The sequence below is a fragment of the Lytechinus pictus genome, chromosome 2, assembly GCF_037042905.1.
Source record: "Lytechinus pictus isolate F3 Inbred chromosome 2, Lp3.0, whole genome shotgun sequence".
Classification (NCBI taxonomy): Eukaryota; Metazoa; Echinodermata; class Echinoidea; order Temnopleuroida; family Toxopneustidae; genus Lytechinus; species Lytechinus pictus.
In genome coordinates this window covers 45206400-45228329 of record NC_087246.1, presented here as the reverse complement: position 1 = coordinate 45228329, position 21930 = coordinate 45206400, and the positions used below count along the sequence as shown (strand labels likewise).

General features: G+C 35.1%; 1 protein-coding gene across 1 annotated transcript in view; it reads right to left on the bottom strand.

The window, feature by feature from the left end:
• Positions 1–11268: 11268 nt before the first annotated feature.
• LOC129254180 (monomeric sarcosine oxidase-like) overlaps positions 11269–21930 on the bottom strand; it is a 40058-nt gene continuing 29396 nt past the window's right edge. Inside the window, exons 7-8 of the mRNA XM_064094893.1 lie at positions 16460–16593; positions 11269–15362 (exon numbers count right to left, since the gene is read on the bottom strand). Coding sequence (XP_063950963.1) covers positions 15188–15362; positions 16460–16593 — 309 coding nt within the window. The 3' untranslated portion in view covers positions 11269–15187. The remainder of the gene's footprint in view (positions 15363–16459; positions 16594–21930) is intronic.

Sequence of the window (21930 nt, the reverse complement as noted above, 5' to 3'; positions counted from 1 at the left end):
TCACTAATCAAATAATGCGAGCGCGAAGCGCGAACTGAAAATTTTGATTTTCAGACCTAAAAAGGGACATTATAATCAAATTTTTGTAATCATGATACGTACCTGTCTTGCTAAACAATGCGAGCGCGAGCTGAAATTTTTGTATAAATTGACCCCAAACAAGGAGATTTTAAGGACTATATTTTAGGAATCCATTAAGAGTATACATGTCTAACCATAGTCATCTAATGCGAGTGTCAAGCGCTTGCTGATTTTGTTAGAATTACATCTAAACACATGAAGCACTTGTAGTCATTGTAATCATGAATATCATACGCATCTCACTAATCAAACATTGCGAGCGCGAAGCGCGAGCTGAAAATTTAGATAATTCAGACCTGAAGAGGGGCATTTTAAGGTTTGTTTGTAGAAATTCACGAAGACCATACGTATTTCAGTAATCAAGTAATGCGAGCGCGAAGCGCGAGCAGAAATTTTTTGATATTCACATCAGAAAAAAGGGACATTTCAAGGACTGATCCGTATTCATGGAGAGCAGACATATCTCACCAATCCACCAGAGGTGTCAATCCTGGGGGGGGGGGGGGGGGGGGGGCAGGGGTGGCGATGGCCCCACCAATGAAAATATTGGGGGGGGGGCAAACATATCGTTTTGCCCCCCCCCCCATAATTCCGTAAGGGGAAAAATAAAATAAGATTGTAATGTTAAGCAAGCGAGATTGAGATACACAAATCGTTCTGTATTTCAAATCGTGCTCAAAATGTCCGCTTTTCAGATTGGAATGTAAAAACTTTCAGCTCGCGCTTCGCGCTCGCATAATTTCTGTAGCAAAAACCAATACTTTTCATGATAAAATAGGTGAATAGTATGTCCCATTTTCAGTTCTAAACCTCGAAAGAACTCCCGCTTCGAATTGCAATAATATTTTGTTGGATATATATCGTGTTTTTTTTTTATCAAAAACGTCCATTAAACTGTCATTTTTTTCAGATCGAAATATAAAAAATTTCAGCTCGCACTTCGCGCTCGCATCTATTGTTCTTTTAGATACCAATCTTAATCATTGGTACCAAAAATGCTTACAATATCAAGCTTTCAGGTCAGAACATAAAGAAATTTCAGCTCGCTCTCGGCACTCGCATTATCTGTTTAGTGAGATATGTATCTTCCTCATGAGATACTATACAAACAGTTCTAAACAGGCACGCTTTTCCTGTTTTAAGGTCAGTATATACTAAAAAATTTCAGCTCGCGCTTCGCGCTCGCATTAATTTGTTGGTGAGATACGTATCTGTATCTCATGAGTCATATATATATATATAATATATATGCCTATGTGTGTGTATGTGGGTGGGTGGGTATTTTGTACGATCAAGCGCCTTTGGAACGTTGATTCATGATTTTGCCCCCCCCTCCCCAATCGAAAAAAATTGATCGACGCCCCTGCAATCCACTAATGCGAACGTAATCACGGACAGGAAATTTTTTATATTAAGACCTTATAACATGGGGCAATCACTTTAAGTAGTCATGAAAAAGAAGCATATGTCACTACATTATACAGATATTGCCTACCTAGAGTTTGAATATAACATTTCCTCTCCCCGACGGAGTTATATTTTTTCCCAAGGTATTATATTTTCCCCGAAGCGCGCAGCGCTGAGGGAAAATATTCTCCCGAGGGAAAAATATAGCTTCGGAGGGGAGTTGAAATGTTATTTATTAAAACGATAGACCAGGCAATATCTGTTATATTACATAGTCTATGTGGATTCACCATCAGAGATTGCATTCATCATCTGGCTCCAACGCGAAATTCTTGCCAGAGCTCTGATCCATCTACGTCATAATAGACTTTTCTTTGAAAATACATCAAGCGCATTATTCATGCAATCAACGCGTTAGCACTAGCGCGTACATCATTACACAACTTGTAAGCAGCGACTGACGTCACCTTAGTGAATATAACGCCGCAATTGACAATACAACGCAGTTATATTCACTGAGGTGACGTCAAAACCTGGAATATAACAAATGCGATCCTCGCAGCTATGGTCACGTGATGGCGTATTGACCTATCACTGATTTGAAACTACATAACCTATGTAATATAAAACAATAATAACTCGAAGTGCGAGGAAATATATTTGGTGTATATTGACTTGAAAACGGGAGGTTTTAGTATACAACAGACATTACAAGCACCAAGAACAGTGAAGACATAGGCCCTGAGAAAATTATGTTTCATAAAGTTATGATAAAATGTTTATTATGTAATGTAATATAACATAATTATAATAAAAACTTATGTCATAATTTTCTGCTCGCGCTGCGCGCTCACAGATTTTGATTTATCAGGTACCCATTATTATTTTCGTGTATTCCATAAAGTTTTCAAAATATCCCTTTTCAGGTCTGATTGTCAAAACGTATCAGCTAGCGCTGCACGCTCGCATTTTGATTGGCGAGTTATGCGTGTCTCAATATATACAACATACTACTTAAAATCCCCTTTTCATGACAATAAATAAAAAAAATAGGCTCGCAATTTGCGCTCGCATTAATGGTTAATAGTATATTAACTGATGCATCCTAGTTATAATTACAAAAGTGATTGAAATGTCCAGTTTTCAGGCCATCATATCATCAGATTTCGCGCCCACATTAGGCATTAATGAATTAGATATTAATTTCAAATTAATAATTGAATTGTCCCTTTTGTTTCATCTCGAGCTTAGTAAGAGGAATAGGCAGACAGTCTTCATCTTCATATGATGACATGTACTAAGGACATTATCATTATCCAGTTTCAGATCACAATATCAAAAATTTTCTGCTCGCGCTTTGTGCTCTCATTATTAACGTAGAAAAGATCCCGTATTACTCATTCCTTTCATGATTTTCAAGTCATGAAAAGAGTGTCCCGTTTTCAGGTCTAAAACTCGATTTTTTTTTTCACTCGCGCTTCGCGCTCGCATCAATTGTTTAATATATATATATCTTGTTCACGATTATAAAAATTGATTAACATTTTCCATTCTTTATGTAGAAATGTCAAAATTTGACAGCTCGCATGATTTGTTGGCTGAAACATGTAATAGTAAAGCGGATAAGCCGAACAATTGTGAAAATTATGACTAAAGCAGGAAACTTTCACAAGTATTAGTTTATGCCGTAAGATTTATTTTAAAGATGGGAGGTAAATTTTTAAATGCCATTTTCGGCCGTTGCCATGGCAACGAATTAATTTCTCCAAAATAACATACATTCCCATGTAAATGGTAAATAAACATGATATAGATGACCAAAATGATAATTTTCAGGCTCCCTATTGAATACATATGAAATTTAGAAATATTCAAGATCACCAAGATAGTTCCAATTGGTCCGTTTCCCCAGAAAAATAAATTTTTGTTTAAAAACCGTTGTAGAATATGATTTATCTTTAATTTCCCCTAATTCTACAATGTTAAACAAATATATTTTGGTTGCTAAATGTGTTAATTACATCTCACGCCATTGCCATGGCAACAGCTTATTTCCCTCTAGAAAGGTAAAAATATTGATAAAAATGTAGAATACATGTATGATCATCATTCCATTTTCCCTAATTTTAAGGTACTAATCAAGATATGTTTGTGACTAAATTTATAAATATAACATCTTAAGCCATTGCCATGGCAACCAGATAAAATCTAATTTATAAAAAAAACATGGATGACAAGGTTATTGACAGGTGAAAAATACAATGAAAATTAGCTTAATGTACATGCGTAAGGTTTGACCTATACTCAATCAATTTAGGGGAAAACAATACAGTGAGTGTTCTGCATGAACTAATTAGAATGATAAACATTGATGTTGCCTTGGTAATACTTGAATTCAACGATAAATATCAATGTTCCAAATGTCCTGTTGCCATAGCAACGGATCATTTACCCAAGAAAAGTACCAGTTTTGATTTAAAAAAGGACTGTATAATCTGATTTTTCTTTCATTTCCCCTAGTTTCAGGGAAAGAATGGATATGTTTGCTGTTAACATGCAAATAACATCTAAAGCAATTGTCATGGCAACCAAATAACATCTAATTTGAAAAAAAAAATAACATGGTTGACATGATAATGGACAGGTGGAAAATGCAATTTATAACAATAAACTCAAGGTTTGACCCAGTCATTTAATTTTGAACAAAGATTACAGTGTTTCGCATAAGTTCATTAGAATGATGAAATTTGAGGTTGCCTTGGTAATGCTTGGATTTAATGATAAATATCAATGCTGCATATGGCCCGTTGCCATGGCAACGACTCCTTTTTTTCCCCAAGAAAAGTACCAAATTTGATCGAAGAACAGTTTAGATTCTGCATTTTGTCATATAAAATTTCCCCTAATTTTAGGATGCAAAGCATAGATAATTATGTTTGCAGTTTATACAAATAACCTAAGCCATTGCCATGACAACCAAATAACATCTAATTTCAGTGGCTTAATTTGGTTTCTATGCAATGGTTTTAAGGGTGAAGTAGTACATTGGGACTAGTTACAAGGACAGCCAGTGGTCTGATGTGTCCAAAACCCTAAGACGGCTTCCAAAAATGGAGTTTGAAATGGCTGTTGATATATAAATGGACATAGCTCATTTCATATCCGTCTGGGATATATGATTTTGGTGTCTAGACCATGGTTTCAATGGTCATATAATACACTATGACAAGTTGAACAGACAGTCAGTTGTCCAGTATCATCAACAATTCCAAAATGGCTTCCAAAAATGGGTTCTAAAATTGCTGTTGCTGCATTAGAAAACGTAGTTTGTCTAATATCCTGGAATATGTTTATGCCATGGTTTAATGGGTCAAATAATACATTAGGACAAGTAACAAGGACAGTCAGTGGTCAAGTATGTCCAAAAATCCAAGGTGGCTTCCAAAAATGGAATATAAAATACATGTAGTCCCTGTTACTAACAAATGGACATATTTCGTGTAATATCTGCCAAGGGCATATTATTTTGATATCTAAACCATGGTTTTAAAAGTCAGTAAATACACCATGTACATTGGAACAAGTTACAAGGACAGTCAGTAATCCAGTATGTCTAAACATCCAACAATTGGAGTCTAATCGCAGTCTGTTACTTAAAACTTGACATAGTTCATTTAAAATCCACCAAGGAAAAATTATTTTTGTGTTCACACTTTGGTTTTAAGGTTTAAAAAATACCTTTAGACTGGTCACAATGATATCCAATTGTCCATTTTTATCTAAAAAAATCCAAGAGGGTTTTCAAAATGGCATCTAAAATGACTTCTATCACTCAAAAATTATCAGAGTTCATACAACATCCACCTTTTAGAAACATTTTTGGTGTCTACACTGTGGTATGAAGGGTCCACTATTACATAAGGACAAGTAACAATTAAGGATGCTTAGTTTTCAATTTTGTCCAAAATCCAAGGTAGATTCTAAAATACATAAAATGGGTGCTGTTACCAACTCTTATCTGCTTGCATTTTGAATGTAGGCACCAAAATTACTTCTCACAATTGGATATTATATCCACTTCAAAGAAACAATCGTCATTTTAGAACCCATTTATGGAAGCAATCTTGGATTCTCAGGCAAAATGGACAATTGTAACCAGTCCCAGAGTATCATTTGATCCTTAAAACCCTAGTGTAGACACAAAAATAACATCCCCAGGTGTATTTTTAATGTATTATGTCCACTTTTAAGTAACATTAAAACCCCCATTTTTCAAGCCATCTTTGAATTTTTGGACACAATAATGACACCTGACTGTTCTTTCAACTTAACGAAATGTACAGTATTACTTGACCCTTTAAATACTAGTGTAGCCACCAATTAATGAAGTATATGTCCATATTGAAGTAACAACAGTCAATTTAGACCCCATTTTGGAGGCCATCTTTGATTTTTTAACATACCAGTCCACTGACTGTCCTTGTAACTTGTTCTAATGCATTAAACCATGGTTTTATGATTATGGTTTAGACATTAGAATCATATTCCCCAGACAGATATTGAACAAACTATGTCCTAGTTTATTATTTGACTCTTGAAACGACGGTTTAGACACCAGAATCACATCTCACAGGCGGATATAGAATGAGCTTTGTCAATATTTAAGTAACAACAGTCAATTTTAGACCCCACTTTTTTGTAAGCCATCTTGCCTTTTTTAACATACCAGACCACTGACTTTCCTTGTAACTTGTTCTAATGCATCACTTGACCCTTTAAACTATGGTTTAGACACCAAAATCATATTCCCCAGACAGATATTGAACAAACTATGTTTATTTGTAAGCAACATTACTTGTTTTACACCTTTTTTGAAGCCATCTTGGAATTTTGGACATACTAGACCACTGACTGTCCGTGTAGCTTGTCCTAATGTATTATTGGCCTTTGAAATCGTAGTTTAGACACCAAAATCACATCCCCCAGGCCAATATGAAACAAGCTACGTCTGCTTTAGGTATCAGCAACCATTTTAGATTCAATTTTTTTGAAGCCATCTTAGGTTTTTGGACATTCCAGACCACTGGCTGTCCCTGTAACTTGGCCCAATGTACTACTTGATCCTTAAAACCAATGAATAGAAACCAAAATAAAGCAATTTTATCAAGTAATGGATGAATTGTGGATTTTTAGCCTACGGCAGCCAGTGAGGGCACCATCTTGGATTTTTCCGTTACCCTGGAGTGCATAAATTCTTTTCAACCTTTCAACCAGTAAAGGGTATTTAAATGAATTTAAATATTTTAATAAGTCTACTTATCATTTAAAATAACCAGTGAATAGATTACACTTCATGTTGAATATATTCATAATTATGTTACTTTAAAAATTATCACAGTATTTCAAAATCAGTAGTGTAATTTTGAGGGGTCAGATATGACGTATCGAGCAAAATTTATTTTAAAAAGTTGTCAGCGAGCCCAGCGAAAGAGTAAAACTTTCGAAATTGTTCATTACAAAAATAAAATTTTGTAAAAGATTTTCGGTATAGTATTGGTAAAATAATTACATTTCGTCCATTTCACTTTCTCTTAATTTTTTTCTTGGTAATGATTTTTTTGGGGGAGTAGGGTTGCAAAATTCCCGGGAATTTTCTTGATGGAAACTTTCCATGGGAATAAACGGGAATTTTGTGGGAATTTTTTGAATTTTCAGGAACTTTCAAGAAATGATGGGAATTTTCAAAAAGTAACAATTTTCTGATATCTATATGCAGAAATTGAAAGGCGTACCCTGGCAGATGATGCTTGATAGTGCTTTGCCATCAAATTTCATGCCAAGTATTATGCTTAAACAGTCAGACAAGGCATAATGATTTTAATGATTTCCGTGTAAAAGTTGATTTACTGTATTTACTTTGATTAGGAGTTCAAGACCATGTCAACTCCTCAAATAGACTTAAGATTTTGATTTATCAACGCCTATAATCCCCTTATATATTGATATGATGGACGGCTTTAAAGCACAAATCACCCCAAGACGCTTTCTTCAAAATGGCCGCCTGCGAATACTGAATGAAATTGTCCAGCATCGAAAGTTTCGGGAATTTATTCTACATTTTTATCAATATTTTTACCTTTCTACATGTAGAGGGAAATAAGATGTTGCCATGGCAACAGGCCTTTTGAAAAATTGTTTCTTTTTAAATTTAATTCAAGCATTACCAAGGCAACATAATTTTTTATCTTTAAAAAGAACTCCTGCAGAACAATTTCTGTATTTTTCGTTCAAATGAGGGGGTCAAAACTTAAGCATACAGATTAAGTCAATTCTAATTGTATTTTCCACCTGTCCATTGTCTTGTCAACCATGTTTTTTTTTTGTAAATTAGATGTTATTTGGTTGCCATGGCAATGGCTTGAGATGTAATTTACACATTTAGCAACCAAAATATCTTTGTTTAGCACTGTAAATTAAGGGAAATTAAAGATAAATCATATTCTACAACGTTTTTTTAATCAAATTTTTAATTTTTCTGGGGAAAAACAAGCCGTTGCCATGGCAATGGACCAATTGGAGCTATCTTGGTGATCTTGAATATCTGTAAATTTCATATGTATTCAATTGGGAGCCTAAAAATTATCATTTTGGTCATCTATATCATGTTTATTTACCATTTACATGGGAATGTATGTAATTTTGGAGAAATTAATCCGTTGCCATGGCAACAGCCGAAAATGGCATTTAAAAATTTACCTCCCATCTTTAAAATAAATCTTATGGCATATACCTATACTTGTGAAAGTTTCATGCTTTAGTCAAAATTTGCACAATTGTTGTGATTTTTGGAGCTTATTCGCTCTACTATAACGTCTCCATGGCTAAGTGGCAGTCCTTAACAGGTGCCTTTTCGATCAGTTCAAAACGCATATTTTTCTACTCGCGCTTTGCGCTCGCATTATTAATGTAAGGAAGATCCCCAATTAGGCCTACTCATCCTTTTCATGATTTACAAAACATGAATAGAGTGTCTCGTTCAGTAGGTCTAAATCTCGAAATTTTCCGCTCGCGCTTCGCGCTCGCATTGTTTAGTTATATACCTATTCTGTTTAAGTAACAAAAATTGCTTAGAATTTCCATTCTTCGGGTAAAAATGTCAAAAAATTTCAGCTCGCGCCCCGTCGCATTATTTGTTTTTTTAAATATGTAACGTCTTCATGGCTAACTGCATGCAATCTTTAACAGATACCTTTTCCATCAGTTCATTTCTACTCGCGCTTCGCGTTCGTAGTAATTATTTAGTTGCATACACATCTTTTTCAGGATAACAAACATTGCCCAGAATGTTAAAATTTTAGGAAAAAATACAATTGATTTCCAAAAAATTTAGCTCGCGCTTCGCGCTCGCATTATAGGATTAAGATATTATGTATTTATGTTGATTAATAATCCGATCCGATCTATCTGATGGTCAATCGGATCTGGGTCGCCCTAGCCACTAACCCGTCTCTGTGGTCTAGTGGTTAAGGCACCGGCGTTCAAAGCTGGGGGCCCGGGTTCGATTCCCGGCAGAGACATTTTTTCGGCATTACCAATTTTTCCAAAGGGCAGATAGCTCTGGGGAACCTTGATTTAAGCCACGCCTACCATTGTTCTCTTCATCCACATATATATATATATATACTTCGGGAATTCTATCCTTGTATAGAGTGCTCGATGTCCTTCACAGGAAGAGCTTTGAATAATAAACACAAGTTCACAAGGTTGACTGGATGTTCATCAAATTTAATTGCAACTCTGAGTTTCACGCAACCTACGTGAGGTGCGATCTTCAGGCAACTGATAAAACTTTTCAATACCATTGAACAATGCATGTCGCGATTGCGCGGAGCGCGTTACACCAAACACGCACATACTGCTTGGGCGCAGGAAACTAGGTAATCAGTGCGCGCTGAGGTTTTTGTAATTTGAATGTTTTTCAAATGTTTTTCAAATATATATGTTTTTCAAATATATAAATGTTTTTCAAATATATATATATATAGGCCTAGCTCTAATAATTTTAGCACCCCCCCCCCCCGATTAAAACTTCCTGATAAAGGTCTTTGGGGTCACTACATGGTACAAGGAGTTAGAGTAAAATTCATGGAAATAACTTTTCAATCAAGTCATATAATATTAAAATTAAACACTTAATTCATAAGTATCAATTAGGAATTGAAAATGTACTAATATTTGATAGTTTGCTGCAATTACTCATGTGACCTCATAATTGACATTAGATTTATTCACTGCGTTTGCACTTTGATATAAATAAAATTTGCATCAAGGAAAAATTTGAATTAGAATTGTGCACATTTAGGTGTTGTTATTTTTTAATAGCAAGGCGGATGGTATTTGCCCCCACCTCTCCCACATCCCTCAGATTTTGACTGTTTACCGCACGTTCACCACAGAAATCACCATGCACGTCACTTACAGCATAATCTCCAAAATTGTATACAGAAGGTACATGATGCAATGTCATCATCATCAATCATCACTAATATCTAGATCACATAGGGAGTTTTTTGCAACCGCCATGCGGACGCTTTATGTAACATAGAGAATCTATTGTCAAAAGCCCTTCAAGACAAAGCAATCTTTGTCGAAAATCAGTGAATCAAAACAGCAGTTTCGTCCGTGACTCTGGACAAACATTATATTTGCAATTTTTCGTCAGCTCAGAATCTTACGACAATCAGCTGTCCTGGTTCACCAATTTTCGACAAAGACCCGTCAGCTGTTCATTGTGATTTAACAGGCATTTTCAATTCGTTTAACATGTTCTGGAATCTGTCCCCATTGCAATTGCAAAAAACCGCTAATATCATCATGCACAGAATATCTCTAGAGCCATGGAACATTTTTGAAAGTGGGGGGGGGGGGGGGGCTGATCGACCATGCAAAAAAAAGATGTTTTTATACACTTTAAGGTGGGAGAGGGAGGCCAACTCATCCTCCCCCCTCCCCCTGAACATTTTCAATGAAAAAGGACTAAAAAGTACCACTTCCTAAGTCTCTCTCTTTTAGGTGTTAACTAGGTTTATTGATCGAATAGTGGAATATACAGTAAAGTCAAAATTCAAAGATTCTGCAAGCCTCCCTGAATTATTAAAACCAAATTCAGTTCCAAATCATGACATCATCATGCCATTCGGCTAAGATTTAAAGCTGATTTAATATGAGACGCTTTTTATAATAGATTTATTTTTTCAAGTACAAAATATCATAAAAAGATAAAGTTGTGAACCAAAATGTTAAAAGTCATACTATCCACCCCACAAACACTGAGCAATTAAAAAGTCATTTTTGGCTTGGAGCTGTCTCCCATTAGTGAGAAGATAACAGTACATCACTAGCATGCCAAGTCAAAGATTGAAAAAGAGCCCTGACGATAGGACTAGATATCTTCGCGCCCTCTCTCACCCGCTGCATTTATACCAACTGTTCTAGCAGTGTATACATCCAGATCCAGAATACCGCAAGGCTGGCAGTTGAAAGCAGAATTTTGATTAAGTATTCCTAGCACCGCTCTGAACTTCAAATACCATGAAGGTTTTACTTGTGTGAGCTTTCATAATCAATGCGAAATGGAATTTAGGTTGCAGTTAGATTGTATCGTGTGCATCAGGCTTTTAAATCTCAAACCCTCGCTGGGTTCTTCACCTCAATAGGTTGTACCTGAGATATTTTAGAAATTTAAAGGACAAAACAAGCAAGAATGTGATTCAAATCATTATTTATTCAAATTTAATATTGCATAAAATATATATTCTTACAGCTTTTATATAAAGTCAGCTAAAACAATCACTCCCAAAAATAGCTATCACTCACATTTTTAAAAAAGGAAACAGTATAATCAGTGTCCCTCTAAAAACTATATTATATATAGTAATTACATAAATCACAAGTAAGGCTTAATACTGTACATTAAACAGTAGCATTTCATGCATAATTTGAATATATTGCTATAAAAATATTAAATTATGACAAGATTTCAGCATGAAAATCAATAAATATCAAGGATCATATTCACAGGAAGGTTCATATTAATTACTGCAACTCTTTATTAATGTGAGAACACTAAAATAAGTGTAAAGACATATGCATAAAGATCGCACGGAATGCTGTATGCATGATGGAATGATCTAGCTAGATTAATCACATTTCTTTTGGAAGGGAGGCCCCCAAGGGGGGCTACTCAACTATATTGCTGTACACACGCACGACCACAAGTTTTACAAACCCGCCCTAAACAAGTTTTATCCATCGGGCAAATCTATACCCTATTCAAGCATTTTTGCGTGCATTTTTGACAATTTTGTCCCCTAAACTAACATAACCCTAATAATATAGCATTTTACTCCACAACCATATGCTAGCTTTTTTCCCAATTCTGGCCTTTTTGACACCCAAAGCACATCACGTGCAAAAAATACCCCTAGCTTTTCCGCAGGTGTGCACACCAATATAGTTGAGTGCACTCCCCCTGGAAGCTTACCACATTTTGCACAAACAATATGGCCTAAATACGAACATCCCTGTGAATATGTTGTCCCAAAATCATTTGTACAGACTCTGTTCTCTGTAAGATAAAGATGCATACATAATGGCATATATCTATATCTTATATAATCAAAGTTAGTAATGAATTATCAAAATGACTACTTACATCAATGCAGAGGCTTCATAGTACACCATGTATTCTTTTAGGGAGCAAAGGTTTGGTTCTACACTAGGATCACCTAAACCCAACATTATTGACAAGTACATGAACCCCGATATGTGCTTGCCGTTGGCACCCCATAAAACACAGATGTACAATGAAGCAGGCATGTCTATCATCTATATGAAGTACTACGATAATATGAAGGAATATGAAAATAGATACAAACCTTTAATGCTTTATAAATGCAATATTATTATTATTATTCAAATTATTTCTTTAAATCATAGTCAAATATATAAACACCCCGTAATCAAAACTATACATGACATATGAATATAAATCTTGAATATAAAATTCATACAAAACAAAAATGATTTTATACAATCAACACTGTTTATATTTCAATATATTGAATATGATATCAAAACAATCTTTTACTCTTTTAATGACATATGTAAATTATCTGAACTTCATACACTTCATTTAAAAACATCCCAAGGCAAATGTTGATATACATGTAAATGTAGGTATACAGGCATATATAGACATACAAAAGTGTAAAAAATGTACTTTTACTAGAATGTGAAAAGTTTATTTTCAGTATTTCAACCCTCAAAACTAGTCAATAGTTGTTTATTTCACATTCACGCTGTGTTACTTGATAATTACCCTTAAAAAATCTACTTCCCCTATTGAAAAGAAAAGTTTCTTTTCTGGAAATTGGAAGTATTTCTTGACATTGCAATTATCTTGCAATGTTTCACCACAAACATGATCATATTGTACATGAGGTAGTATCAAAGATTAGCATCTTCAGTTTTTCACTCCAACTTCAGAGCAACATGTGAATTTAAATTCATCATTCACATTCAGTTCATTGAAGCAGCACTGACACTAAAAGGTGAAAGAAAAAAGAAGATATTCTGATTCAAGAAATCACATATTGATAGAACTTATCAAGTTAGTGGACCTAGGCAATTTCATTTTTTAAATGAACCATTTTGTATGTCCAACCAGATTTTTCTCCACTCTTTCATTTAGTGATTGCCTATGCCATTAGTAAAGATCATTGCACCATTTCAAGGATTAAGGAAAGGCATGCATATTTTATAGGAAAAAAAAATAAAGTGGTAATTATACATAAGTTTAGATTGATTTGGAACTTGGCAGTAACAATCTGTGTGTGAAATGGGTCCCTGATTACATCAAACAGCATCCAGGGGCCATTTCACAACTTTTACAACATCTGCAATATATAGCAAGCCAAATATGTCTCAATCACATTGGTTAAATCTTGAAATATGATGATGAACTTTTTTTAAACTTTATGTTTCTACTTTTAAAACACATTTCGAGGGGAAAAGATATTTCAAACCTTGAAATAAACTAAATAATTAGAAATTCAGGACTTCGTAATTGTTTAATATCTCATTTAACTCTGGGCTCATCACAACCATTATGGCACTTCATTTGTTCCAGCTGATTGTAAAGCGATTGTGAATTGAGACTTCAATGGAATGGAAAATACTTCATAGTCACACGCAGCAAATCCTTGCCAGATATTCCCAATTTCATAAAATCTACTGCCTACCAGCTTGTTTCCATAAAATATCCACCCATTATCATCCCATCAACATTCTTTATTAACTTATTAACAAGACATGATGTATGACACACCCGAAGAGTAAATAGAGTAAAATTCAGAGCAAAATGCTGAAAATTTCATCAAATTTGGATAACAAAGAACAAAGTTATTGAATTTTAAAGTTTTGCAATATTTTTTGATAATAGTTATATGCACATCATCATGAATATTCATTTGGTTGGCTGATGGTGTCACATCCCCACTTTCCTTTTTCTTATGTTATTATATGAAATCATAATTCTTTCACTTTTTCATACATGTGTGAACAATGTGTCTCCTTAATAATGAAATAAGTTGCAGCAATGAATTCTAATGCATTAAATCAGTCGTCAATCCAATTTTTCACTTCTTGGTAGAATCTAATTGAATAAACCTAATTTCATATAATAAAATACAAAAGAACTAGTGGGATATGACATTATCAATTTGCTCATTAAATATTCATGAAGACATGCCTTGAACTGTTTCAACGGAATAATGCAAATCTTTAAAATGCCATAACTTTATTATTCCTTGTCCGATTTTGATCAAATTTTCAGTGTTTTGTTTGTTTGATTTTTCTTTATCTGTTTAAATCATTATTTTCAGCCCGGAGCATCCCTTTAAATTCTTATTTTACCCAAGAATGATAAGGAACTGGAACATCCCCAGCTCAGCAGAATACTATTAAAAGGAATGTCAAGCTTTGAGAAAGCTGTTCTCCCTGCCATCAGGAATGATGCAGCTATTTGCAGGGGCTGCAGAACCAGGGGGAGGGGCTGGGGAGCCCCAATTAAAAAAAAATTCATGTAAAAAAACATAAAAATGACCACCAAATTATGGTTTTATACATGCTCACACCCCATCCCTTCTCCTTTTAAAATCCATCCGCAGCCCGACTTGTTGGCTCCCACATGATTAAACATTTTTTTTTTCTTCATGTTTTACTGTTACCAAGATGTATCCATCATCATTTGTGCACTTCATGACACTCTTTCCAGTGCCATACTTAATTCATCATCCCAAGACATTTCCCTGTATGAGCTAAAGGGATTGCCACATGAAGTAACTTCATGAACAATAATTTTGTTAGATCTGCAAGTAATTTTGTTGAAACAAAGTTTTACTAAACACTGTTTTGTATCAAAATCAACTTGATTAGAAATGCTTTCATATATTCCACCTTCAGGTTACTATCAGGTACATGATTACATTCTTAATATATTCTCGATTTATTTGTTTTCAGTTGATTCCCTGTATTGTCAGCATTTAGAGACCTTTTCCTGATGAATTCATCTCAACATTAGCCAGAATATCATCGATTAGAAATTCCTTGTTGGAATGAAGATCAGTCAGATATTGTTTCACAACTTTGCTTGGAGTTTAGCCAATTCTTCTTCTGGTAGTCCTAGTTGGAAACACTTGGGGAAGTTTGGGTCCGTAATCGCATCTCTTTCCATGTTGAAAGGAGCAATGTTGAAGGTTGTCTTCCCGTCTATAGCTAACTGACTTAGGATTCTTCCAAGAACAGCAGCAAACCTGATATAACAAAATGAATAATAAATTTGATGGATGTTATTATAACCAAAGCCACTTTGAACAGCACTATCTCAAGACCTAAAACATCCCAAGACAACCCTGCATTCCGGCATTCTTATCAAGTATGCAATATAGCCTTGTGATATATACACACTGCAATGACCAAAAAAAAATTCTTATCTTTCCAACATCATACCAAATTAACAAGAAATAACAAATTTTGGTGTGCCTCCGGGCATACCTGTATTTCAATAGGGATCGAAAGATTAAGAAATGATCCATTATATTTTCAATCCAAAATTCACAAGACTGATTGTTTGAAGAAAATATGGGGCACATGGTTGTGGAAAGTAGTCCCTGAAATGTTTAGTTATTGTTTGAAGCAATTATGTCTGTTATTTGTTTACAAAAAGGTGCTCCGGAAAAGTAAGAAAATTGAACAGATCCAATATAAAATTGAAATGAAAAATATAAAAAAAATTGAGTACATGGGTCTAAAGAGTAGCGCCAAAGCACTGTAAGAAGTTTAATACTACTATATGATGGGGTAAAAATGATGAAAACTACAGTATGCCAATTTTAATATTTGAAAAATTATCTTTCACATATTTGTGATAAATATTCTAAAGATCCAATAACCAAGAGGAAAATATCACAAAACTCACTAATACGAAAATCCCGCCATGTTTTCTGAACACCTCTTGATTTCGCAGCCATATGTAGAAGGGGTCCTAAAGCTACTCACTCGGTTTATCATGCAAAAAAAATAGCATTTCCTGTACCTCAATTTCTAAAATATGTTCATATTATAATAGGATATCAAATTAAAGTGAATATATCTCCAAATTCCAAACACTTGCTGGTTTCCTCTGCATGCAGTGATTTACCGCAGCCTCTGTAGAAAAAATTGAACAGGAATTGTTCGTCACTCTGCAGTCACAGTTCCACACGCGGAGTGCACATTCTGTCATTGAAATTGCATGCGCGATGAGTGGTGCGTAGCTTTAGGACCCCTTACCATCCTACTAGTTTTTGTTGGTTTAATTTGCTGATGATAATATCAATTTTCATCACCGACAGATTGAACGAGAACTCACTTGTATGCGTGACCGGCTCCACAGCAGAAGATGACATTCGGATGGCCCACGTTCCTGCAGTTATCAATCACAAAATTCCTGTCCGGCGTCATGGCATACAGACAAGTCTTGGTGTAGAGTATTGGACCTAGGGCCTGCAGTATCAAGTGCAATTCAAGTAAACATCAGATGATGAAGCCACAAGATCCAAATATGTATTTGATCAGAGCTTCCTTATGAATTGGGATAAAATATCAATTTTTGGTCCATTTTTTTTACTTGAAATGATCTTTGAGCTTCATTCAATGACCTGAAATTTGTAATCACAGAATTGATCCTCCTTATACAAAATCTTCTTAAAACATGAAAACAAATCAAGATGAATTTTTTTCAAAATTAGAGAAAAAAAAATCATTTATAGTTTGATAATAAATCCAAGAATTCATTAACCTCAAACACCTTGACTTGGAAACACATTATTCATCTAATACCACTTGTGATATCCAAACCATCTCGCACAAGTTTCATTTAATTTGAATAAATACCTTTGAGATGATGCAAAAATATAATTTCTTTCATCAAAGTAAATTGATCTGAAATTACCTCAAACTTGATTCCATTACCAATCAAAATAACAAATGTCACCATACAAACATATCCAAGTTTAAAAGAAATTAACTTGATTATTCAAATCTCAAACTTAAAATGTTTTTTTAAGCTGATACATGGTACAATTATTTTGTTTAGGTTCATACAAATTTATCGACCCAATTTGATGTCTGACATTGACCTGATCAAAATTTATATTTTCCTGTTCACTTGATGATCATTGTCTGGATATTTTATAAAATAGGGATTTACACTTTCAAAATCATCTTGAAAACTCAAAATCTTAACCCTGGTTTTGTTTTTGCTGTTTAACATGGTCAGAGTTTATCAAATATAACTGACTTTGACCTTAATTGCTATGTGGTCCAAGACTCATTCCAAACAATCAGTGATTCTGTTCACGTTTCAGTCAAAGTTTCATGAAATAGGTCCTTGTACTTTCAAAGTTTAGATGACATTTTAAAAAAATTAACCTTGATAAAACTTCAACGTTGACAAATGTCACCACGTCAGGAAAGTGGGTCAAACTTGGAGTGAATAATATACCCGGTAATGCATGTTCAAACTGGAAGCATGCTACTACTGAGAGGTTGTAGAATCACTTTTGATACCTATGATGCAGTTCAATTTTTTTTATTGGTTTTGCAGAATCTCCTACCCAAATGCAAACTTTTTCAATGTTTCATGTTTGCATTTTGAAGATATCTATCTTTCAAACCAATAAGAGATCAGTTGAGCAAACTGCAGTTCACACTGAAGGTATTTGAAAACTGCATTTCTGGGAGGGGGGGGGGGTGTATTCTACACATCCCTAGTCTTGGACTTGATGACGAGACCTAGGGCCTGCTCGATGAAAGCTTTCAATCAGTGTTGCAACAATGGGATACAATAATTAGGAATACATTTCTATATTATATAAAGTCAATGGAAAAGCCATCTATGTATAAACAATGAAATCATTAAATTGTGTTGGATAGCATAAAGAATGAATTGATAATTCTTTTTAAACGTATTACGTATACATGCAAAACAGGATTTTATAATGAATTATATGAAAGGCATGAAATGGTGATATTATTACTTGGGGGTCAAAAAGTTGACAAATGATGCGACTGTGCAATTGCATTTTTAAAAAGTATGAAATTAGAAAATGCATAGTGGACAGAGCTGTGATCAAGGAAGGCAAACTGGGGGAGGGGCATTTTATACAGAGAGTTTTGTCAGTGTATTTCACCATGGACCTACTACTCTGACAGAGTAGTAGGTCCATGATTTCACTGACTAATTTGGTCTCAGCCAAATCATTTATTTGCAAGGATATCAGTGGCTTATAACATTTGTCGGTGAAAATCGCTCCCCTGGTCGTTGATACAATTTAGGGCTTAGCTGGTGTACATCCTGTTCTCTCTGAGAATGTGTGTGTGTGATCATTACCAAGCCCCTTGGACAAGACTTCAAGTCATTGGTCCCCTTGTTACCGTTCACTCAGTAGATACAACCTTCAAGCTCGGTAATGATATGAAACATTACCACTGGCAACGGGTACCATGCAATAAGCCCAGATTTTGAAAATGAAAATATGGGACACTCCACAATGCTTCCAAAAGACTTCAGATAGTTTTTTTTTTTATTTAGAAGGAAAAAAATGGCAAACAGCCCTTTTCTGAACTACACCATACGCCATGGTGTTTCTACAAATATAATTCACTTCTTCTTTGGAGAGTGCTCAGTGCATTCACAGAATGAAAGGCAAATGTAACTCTGCCTTGCCAAAGTCATATTGGTGATGCAATTTGGTAGAAAAAAAATTATGCAAGTACGTGCAATTACTCAGCCATTCAAATAAAACCATGAAGTTTTCAGTTCTAGGGCCCCGTTTCATAAACCTTGTTACAATAACAAATTTACAACAATAGTTAAAAGCTACCATAATCTTTCATTCTGATTGGCTGATAGTGAATTTGGGATAGAAATTGTGCATTTGTTATTATAAACATGTCTTTATGAAATGTGACCCTGATGTGTCGTACAAGAAATGTTGATGAAACACTTGTCTGAGGCTTTATTGCACGGAGTAGCAATCAAACGCAACTTGACTTTAAAAACCAATCAAAAGTGCATATCAGGGACTTGGGATTGGTTTTAAATTTTTGTTCAAACACAACATTTTCTACAACCGACCCTCGGGTTGGTGCTCAGTTCAATACTTGTATTTGGGAAGACTTCAGAGGGGTGATTTATAAAGCTGTTCATAAGTTAAGAGCGACTTTAAGAACGACTGGTGAACCTTTTCCTAAAGCATCGTCAATGAACATTTAATGGCGAATATCATTTACCACAAGAAAGGATCACCAGCTGTTCTCAAAATCGCTCTTAACTTACAAACAGCTTTATGAAACGCCCCCCAGGTATTTTACTTGACTCACAATTCACCCAAATTACGTTCCATTCAATATTTTTGACAGTTGTGTCCTGGAATTGTAGATGGGCCAGTGAGTTTCAACCCAGGACCAGACAAACTTGGAAAAATGAATATTTGCAGTGGTGGTACTGGGACAGGACTTTATATCAGATTTTAAAAAAAAATAAAAAAAAAACACCCAAACATCCCCTTTAAAATGCTCTGCTTACATTCAGACTCAAAATATAATAATAATAATACATATGATTTATATAGCGTCTTTTCCATTTTGATTAAATGCTCAAGGCGCTTAGAAGAGAGCAAAACATAAAAGTAAAGAAAACTAAGAGAAGTACAAGATAGGGTAAATTACGAATGAGGAAAAATGTCTGTCTTCAAACCTAGTACCTGCTAGTGAACAAATGTAGTTTTAGGTTGCCCTTAAAGGATGTTGCAGAGTTTGAGTTCTTCAGCTCCTGTGGTAGTGAATTCCACAGGGCTGGTCCGGCATGAGCAAAGGCTCGATCGCCCCAGGATTTTTTAGATAGTGGAATATGTAAGAGACTAGATTGGGATGATCGCAGTGTGCGTGCAGGTTGATAGTGGTGTATTTATAAGAGACTTGTTGTAGTTGGGTGCGGATCCATTGATGATATGATAAACCAAAAGTAGAATTTTGAAGACTATGCGATCCTTTATGGGCAACCAATGGAGGTCCTTAAGAACAGGAGTGAAGTTCTCCTAATACCTCTAATAACATGATAACATCATGCAGCTTGGCTGGATATCCACTTGGTCTACTAGCAGATGGTCTACTTCTTAGATCGTCTTTTACACTTATCATGGCTCAACGCACTATACTAGGTCTACTATCAGTTTGGTATTATTACCATTTGGTTCAACCATCTCTTGGTCTGTCATTTAGTGTCATGCCAAGATGGCACAAGTTCTACTCCTAGCTCATTTGACACTTTGTAAAATTTTGCTCATAAATAGTTCATCTTTACATACAGATTAAATAAACTTAACATTTCAGTATTTCAAAAGCCAAAAACCAGTATTTTGGTGAGGAAATCAGTATACCATAGGAAAGCACATAAAATTGAAACCTAAGAAATTAGTATTTTGCTTGAAACCATCAGTAGTATTCTCATTTTTTCAGATCTCAATACTGATTAGCACTAGTTGGAAGATCTGTAAGAAGCGAGTTCACATTAAACAAAGTGGGTATTGCCAAACGTGAATATTTAATAGACAAAGTGGAAAATGGGATTAATGGCAATAAGACCAAACGGTAACAGCAGATGAACCAGTTTTCGATGAAGAGCTAGACCATGTACTTGCAGAACGAGGCCAATATTAGACAAAGTGGAGGAACTGGTAGGAGACCAAGTGACAATTTACCCCTGAACTCACCCTTTTACAATGCCGAGAAAGAAAGGCTATAACCTCCCTTTCTCTTTGAGGGTCGGGAGTGAAAGATCTAGAGTTGGGTCCCACTTCTGGACCTGCTGCATCTATTCCAATCTTAACCCCACTCGTACCGTGTATTGGAACACAGTAGGTCGAGTGACCAAGAGTGTAGAAGCTACACACTGGAAATCTATGCAAGCAAAAAAAAAATCATACCTGATTTTATGTTGTACAAAATAATTAAATGTATCTAACTCTTTCTTTTATTTCAAAATTTTGACTGCCAACTGATAAACAATTATACTTGATTTTCGCTTATGAACTCACCAATAGCCTTAATTCTCATCTCATCATTTTCATGAAGCCAATGCTAGCTATATTTCCTATGAAGCTCTAAAGCCCGCTGCATCTCATGGCGCCAATTCTTTTACGCATGTGTTGTCTGCGCTGCAGCAATGCAACATATTGGCCATGACATAATCATCAATAACAAAGCTGATTCGCTGAAATGAGCAAAATTGGAGACTAAAAATCGCAGAAAGATTTGACAAGTTAAATGTCTGAGACACTGTTCACTTTTCAAGGTTGCAGCACGAGCACGTTGTAGGTTGGCGCACTCTGTGATATTGTTGCAATTGGATCTTAGTGCAATCGTATCGCAAATTGTGCGCTGGGCATTAAAGAAAAAGGTTAAAAGGGCGTCTGAATGCATGACGAGAAACTGATCACTCCGACAGTGGGATTTTATCCTGTTTGAGATTGGGTGGTCGCAGAGGACCTTTTCTTCCTTAGATCAAGAAGAAGAAAAAAGGGGTTAGAAATATCTTGACTGAACTTTTCTTAATAGGTGCCTGTCTGAATCTTTGGCCAAAAAGTAGGCCTGAAAATAAGGCAAACATCACAATTTTCACAAAAAATGGTGCATAGAGCTAGTAGAGCGAGAGCTCAATTTCCTTTAAATTTAATTTTAAAAAAGAGGTCATAAATTATCTCAAATCTTGGGATGGAATTCTAGAAATCCTTGCTGCAGTGACCCCTCATTAGTCTTGTACACTAAGCTAAAGTTTAA